The sequence below is a fragment of the Hippocampus comes genome, unplaced genomic scaffold (assembly GCF_001891065.2).
Source record: "Hippocampus comes isolate QL1 unplaced genomic scaffold, H_comes_QL1_v1.1 scaffold119, whole genome shotgun sequence".
Lineage (NCBI taxonomy): Eukaryota > Metazoa > Chordata > Actinopteri > Syngnathiformes > Syngnathidae > Hippocampus > Hippocampus comes.
This window is the reverse complement of record NW_017805494.1, coordinates 260,759-267,318: the sequence shown is the minus strand read 5'-3', so window position 1 is coordinate 267,318 and position 6,560 is coordinate 260,759. Positions and strand designations below refer to the sequence as shown.

The window sequence follows — 6,560 nt, the reverse complement described above, 5'->3', positions numbered from 1 at the left end:
CCACAGTTTTCATGCAGCTCATACCATCTTATTTTGTTGTATTATTTCCGCCACACCTTAAATGCCGGTCCCTGAAAATATTGTCTGACATAAACCGGTCCGTGGGGCAAAAAAGGTTGGGGACCCCTGATTTTGAGGACGGTAAAAAGCATGACAAAAGAAAGAACACTCGCTGCCATGTTGCTTTGTTGTTGCTTTGCACTATCATCTACGCAATCACAGCGTGGTGACGTAACGAGACGCAAAGTGGTGGAAGGAGGGGGCGGAGGCGCAGAATCGCCTTCTGTTGGTCAATGGGAAAGGGACAATATGCCAAATTGGTTGCGTGTCGCCATGGATCACTACTACCCACTAAATTCAGTGGGAAAGGGGTATGAGTCACATTTCGTTATTTAGTCTCCTTGCCATTTGCAAGTGCTTTGTGTATATTTATCAAATAATAATCTTGATATTTTACAAAAAATATTTGTGATTTCTGCTGTAGTGTTCAAAGTATCTGTCATATAAAATTATAATTTATGTGGAAAAAAATACACACATTTTGAATGATGTATTTTCCACAAGCTCTTAAAATTACAATTATCAAAGCGAATCACAATGGGATGCAAAATAACAAAACCACACAACAATTTGTGAGACCTCACACTCAATAATAATTTTAGAATGCAAATCACATTTAGTTTTATAGCGCAAATATGCAATTGTTTTGCGTTTGGTCTGACAGTGGCTGGGGCTCGGGGACCGCCGCCCGCTGAAATTGACACTGCATGCCAAAAATGAAATAAATGAATGAAATCTTGTCAAGGTGTTCTAAAACAAGACACCACCACCCCATGTAGTGGTTGAAAAAAAAAACCTTCATGCTGACATCTCTTCCTTGTCCGCATGCTCCAAAAATCCATTTGAGGATGTGAACTGCATCTTATGAAATCAGTGAGAACGGAATTGCACATATTTTTCTTCTGTGTAAACACAAATTTCAGCCTTGGACGACTTAAATGACAATTATCTTAACCCTTTCAGGGACAGCGGTTACCACAATGGACAGCCTATCAGGTTACAGGTTATCATTATTGGTGCATGAAAGGGTTAAAGTTACGTGTGGACACGGTATACCACTGTTGACATATTTCAGGACCACACTGGAAGTACAAGTGTTTTTTTTTTTTTTTTAACTCACTCTTTGTGCTGTCCGCCTCTCAGGATCGAGAGCAGTTCAGGATGGCAGTGGATCTGCACTGGGTGCGCACTTGGACACCTACCTCCTCACCATACTGTTTCTGCCCTTTCTGCTCAAATTTTGAAGAGGAATGGATTTCACCAAGTTTTGAACGTTTGAGCAAAAATGACATTTGTTTTTTTCAAAATCTGCAAACGTACTGATGCACAGCAGTCCACAAAGTTGCTCTGTTGTGATGTTATCCCATACATGTGATCTAATTTTAGACAGTTGTCTTTTTCTCTTTGAATTACCGTATTTTCCGCAACATAAGGCGCTTCGGAGTATCAGGCGCACCTTCAATGAATGACCTATTTTAAAGCTGTTTTAAGATATAGGGTGCACCGCAATATAAGGCACATAGAATAGCAACAGGAGTGGCTGCGTTTGCGTTAGGCATCCGCTAGAGAGCTACACTAAAGGGAATGCAATACAATACAATACAGCTTAATTCATGTCGAGTCTTCACAACTGCTGCAGTAGTAACAAAGCACTTTACAGAACATTTAAAATACATTTAAACATTTAAAATACAATGTCCAAGAAATCCAAATATTATCCACATATAAGGCGCATCGGCTCATAAGGCGCACTGTAGGCTTTTGAGAAAAATGAATGCTTTTAGATGTGCCTTATAGTGTGGAAAATACGGTATTTATTTTTGGGACGCAACAAATGTTTTGCAATTTCATTGGATTTTCTCATAACTTTTCATAAGAAATGTATCTTGTCTGGTATTCAAATCGACTGTGAATTCGCTTATACTGAATTTGATATTCATATCAAATGCATGAAGAGTAATATTTAAAGGATGTGTTGAAAGTGAATTTTAAATACCTCAAGGTGAGCTAGAGAAAAGAGAGAAGAGGAACAGATTTAGTTAAGCCTGGAGCTGAAAGTGTGATTTATCAGCTTTGAAATAAATCTTTGAAAAAGACAGTACATGTACTTACGTTTACCTGGTCCAGGTGATCCACCACTCCCTTGCTGCTGTTGTAGTCGAGGATCATCCTTGGTTTGTGTCTCTCTCCCTCCACCACCTCTGGATCATGGTGCTTTGTGCTCATAAGGAGCACAATTTTGCCTTTTTTGGGGATGTACGATACCAAAGTGCACCCCTTTGTGAAGGCAAATAGGCTGAATGAAAACAAATAAAATAAAAGTTTATTCATATAGCGCTTTTTACACGTAAAAATGCAGCACAAAGTTTCGATGATAATACAACATAAAACTCACCTTGAAAGTGGCTGCCTGGTGAATGACCTCAGGAGCAATGGTGGAAGTTTCCCTTTATTTTTTCGGAGAGTGCCCACCAAGGTGATCCTTTTTTTTTTCAACTCCGCAGCCAGGGGGAACGATGTAAAAAAATTGTCCGTTGTCACGGTGTGGCCGTTTAGATTACTGCAGAGTCGCAGCACCACTCCCATTCCAACGCTTAAGTTGCGCTGAGCCCCTGGAGCCTTCCCGGTGTACACCTCCAAATTCAAAGCGTAGGAGGTGGCTACATCACACGCTGCCCACACTTTCAGCCCGTATTTCGCAGGCTTGCTCGGGAGGTACTGTTTGAACGAGCAGCGGCCCCGAAACGAGACTAGCTGCTCGTCGACGCAGATGTCCCTGCCGGGATAATACATAAATTGCAGGCGAGTGTTCCACTTCGTCCAGACATCCTCGATCGGTGCAAGCTTGCTGAGAGGATGCCGTCGTGGCCGGTGCAACTTGTCGTCGAATTGAAGAGCTCTGTTGATGAGGCTAAACTTGAAAGCGGACATCGTGGCGGTGAACATCGGACGACTCAGTTCTTTGTCCCACAGGCTCATTGTGGACTCGTCCTTCGATTTGTACATCCCAGCTCAGATGAGAAGCCCTAGGTATGCACGGAGTTGCTGTGCTGTTATGGTGGTCCAGCGCACAATCGTTCGCTGTCCTTGCAAATTTGTCATTGCGACGATATGGTCAATCATTTCGTCGGGGAAAAAACAAATTGAAAGCGTCGATGGGGCTACTCGTGCGGGCAATGGCATAAGAAGTTGGCCCGGGGTTGGGCAGCGTCGGAGGCACAAATTGGCCGGCCACTTCGTGCGATGAAGACCACATGAGTTTTTTTATTTTTAGATAGCCAAATATTTTCTCCACTCACGTCTTCTCCCACATCTTGCGGATGCTCGTCATCCAGCTCCTCCTGCATTTCCTCTTCCTCCTCATCATCACCGGTTTCGTCGTCGTCAGAATCATCACTTTGTACCCCTTCTGCCGAGCAATGCAGAACAAAATCCTCATCGGAATAATCCGAGGTGTCGGAGGAAAAAAAATCCTCCGGTTCGGATGTTCCTTCCAGAAGCAAACGTCTTGCTTCGTCAACTGAAATTCTCCTTTCCATCCTGCACAAGTCTGTTGGTAGGTAATGGTCGCTGGGTCAACTACCCAGCCCCTTATATACATTTCTCCGACCAATATTAGTTGAGAATCGAACAAATTTTGATTTGAAGTATCTGCCTTTCCCACGGCTTGTTTACTTGTTTACCTTTGAAGCAGCGCCCGCCGGAGTGATTTGATTTATCTGCCATTCGCACGGCTTTTTTTTTCTTAATATCTTTACCTTAGAAGCTGTCACGGTACTGTTTTTGGTCTGGCCAGGAGGTGGCATGAGCGGACTTCTACGTGCACACCTGCTGCCAATCCATTCAATATGGGACTCTGTATTTAAGGATTCTTCTGCGGTTCACCTGTTGTCAGAGTATTGTTTATGCCTTGCTGTCTCTATGCTCATAGACCCTTTTGCTATAGACCTCGTCGTTTTTCGCTTTTGATACTCTCGGTACTATTGATCTTGTATGGTTTTTATTTTGTGATTCGGCTTTTACTTGCATGTACTTTGTTACATAGTTTTTTCGTTTGCATTCTCGGTTCTTGTTTTCACCCCTTGCCTTTTGGGCAAGCGCTTTTTGTTACTTCTTTGTCGGTGCGATTTTTTGTATTAAAACATTTTTGCTACGGAGACCTTGTTGACGTCTCCACCTTTTGGGATCCAAACTTGATTCGGCTTGTCCGAAACGTGACAGAAGCAGCGCCCGTTGCTTTGAATCACACACAAGTTCAAGTTCACGACACTTTATTTTGCAACATCAAAGTACGCGCGCGACAATTGTTTTGCATTGCATTGCACAAGTTTCTGCAGAAGTTTCTGCAAAAACTTCTGCAATTCGGTACCGAATGAAACCGAAACATCTGCAAACCAATGCAAAACAATTGTCGCGTTCGTGCGGTGAGTGCCACACAGTGTCAAATACCAGCAATCGCATTCAAGCTTCAAGGGACTGCGGTCAGCGGTTTGCAGGCAAAATTATTACTTGGTCTTTGGCGCCATCAACTGGTATAGTGGTGTCAACACTCAAAAAAAAAAATGTTATTCCGCATACAATTGGCTCCACGGCACTGAAGAGAAAAATACAAAAATCCCGGGAAATGCATTGAAATACACCAGGTTTATGATTGATCAAAGATTATGAATTATAATGGATGTCTATACGTCCAGGTAATGTACATCGCTCGTTTCGTAGATCCTATTTGGTTTGCTCCCAAATGCAATGACATATAAATCACACCACAATACCATTTTGAGCGTCCTGTGGGAAATTTGAGCTCCCTAGTGTTTACTTTTCAATGCTCTCTCTTTGATAGAGCATACCCAACGTGTGAAAAATGTACCTGCAGGGCATGAGGGTTTTTAATATAAAATAAATTTGCCCCAGAGGGACAAAAAGAACACTGATGTTGATTAATTTATAACCATACTGTTCCACAGTGATTTGTTTTTTTGCAGATAATTTCCGAAAATAAATTTCACTTAAGTAGTACATTCATTTGCTTTATAACTGGTAATTTTAGGTAGCTTTACTGCTGGTGGAACATCAACTTTCAAGCTGCAGAATCAAGATTTGGTCTCCACACAATTAGAATAGTTCTCTGCGGAATCAACACTTTTACTGCAGATCTCCTGGGGGATTCACTGTATCTCACTGTCACTATATTTCATTTGCAGCAGTTGTATGGCAACTGCTGAGGCACACACAGACTATATTTATTATTTTTAATTTTTTTTTATTACTGGTCACCAAAGGTAGCTCGTAAAATCTCTGTCCCCCTTTCCTCCTGCTCAACACTTTAGGCTCCAGAGGTTTTTCAATAACAATTTGGGTTTGGGTATCACTATTTCAAAAGTTGTAGTTTGAAAGTTGTTTGCTAGCTAGCTAGCATGCTATCTATCTGTCGTAACGCCACTCGAGTGAAGCGCGCCTCAGCAGTTGATAGTCCGCTGCTCTCGGCTGTGTGCGCGTAGGCGCGAACACGTACGCGCGCGTGGTTTTTGGTTTCAACAAATCAGCGCCGACGCAACCACGTCACAGATCGAGAAGCCGGAAGAACACCGCAACTTGTGAGCCTAGCATACACGAAGCACTAGGTCTTACGGACACGTTTTTCTGGTAATCTGTGTGCTTTGCCTTTTTTGCCCAAATATACATTTTTACTGCACTAACAAAAAAAAATCTTCAACTGATCATGATTCCATGTTGGTGAGAGCATTAAAACGGGAAAAAAAATAGGACAAAAAAAATATAGAAGGAAATTTAGAAACGATAAAAAATGTGTGAGCTTTAACGTTGCAATTTCTGGAAAATGTATGTAAATACATTTTTTTAATTAAAGGAATTTAAAAAAAAAAATCACATTTTTGTTATCCACCACGTTTACTGATGTATTCTTCGACAATTATAAAAAATGAGCACTGATGTATCTTAGCAACCATAATGCAGAAGTGTGGTGGGTGAAATTCTTTTTCCAAAAAGTGTCTGTCTGTTTCCGATGTGTTGTTGTGCTTGATTTGTTCCCCTCTTTGTAGTGGTAATCGAACCTACTAGCTCGACACTATTGCAAGGTTAGTATTCCGCATAGACGTACCGTCCTTACAGCATGACCTGATACTGCCATTTTCACTAACATCAGTTGAAGGCTTTTTGATTAAGCTTTTATTCAATCAAATGACATACTGTGTTTGAATTATTTATGGCTTGACACTTGTGTGACAACCAGATGTCTTGCTGAGGAAACCAAAGACAATCGATAAGATAATGTGTCTCTATTTGTGAAAATGGTCAATGTCAGCTGTTCTTATTCTAACCATCTTTCATCTTTCTCTTTTCACTTTCAAACCATCCCCCAATTGTGACATGCCTTTTCTTGATTTTTGCATGCTGTCTTTCCACTGTAAGTATAACTTATCTTCATGCTTATTCTGTTTGTGCAAGACACCATAATTTGTGTGTGTGTGTGTGTGTGTGTG

At 41.5% G+C, this 6,560-nt stretch overlaps 1 protein-coding gene across 1 annotated transcript in view; it reads right to left on the bottom strand.

The window, feature by feature from the left end:
- LOC109519584 (piggyBac transposable element-derived protein 4-like) overlaps positions 1–3,162 on the bottom strand; it is a 21,420-nt gene extending 18,258 nt beyond the window's left edge. Inside the window, 2 exon segments of the mRNA XM_019876213.1 lie at positions 2,179–2,356; positions 2,456–3,162. Coding sequence (XP_019731772.1) covers positions 2,179–2,356; positions 2,456–3,162 — 885 coding nt within the window.
- Positions 3,163–6,560: the final 3,398 nt, after the last annotated feature.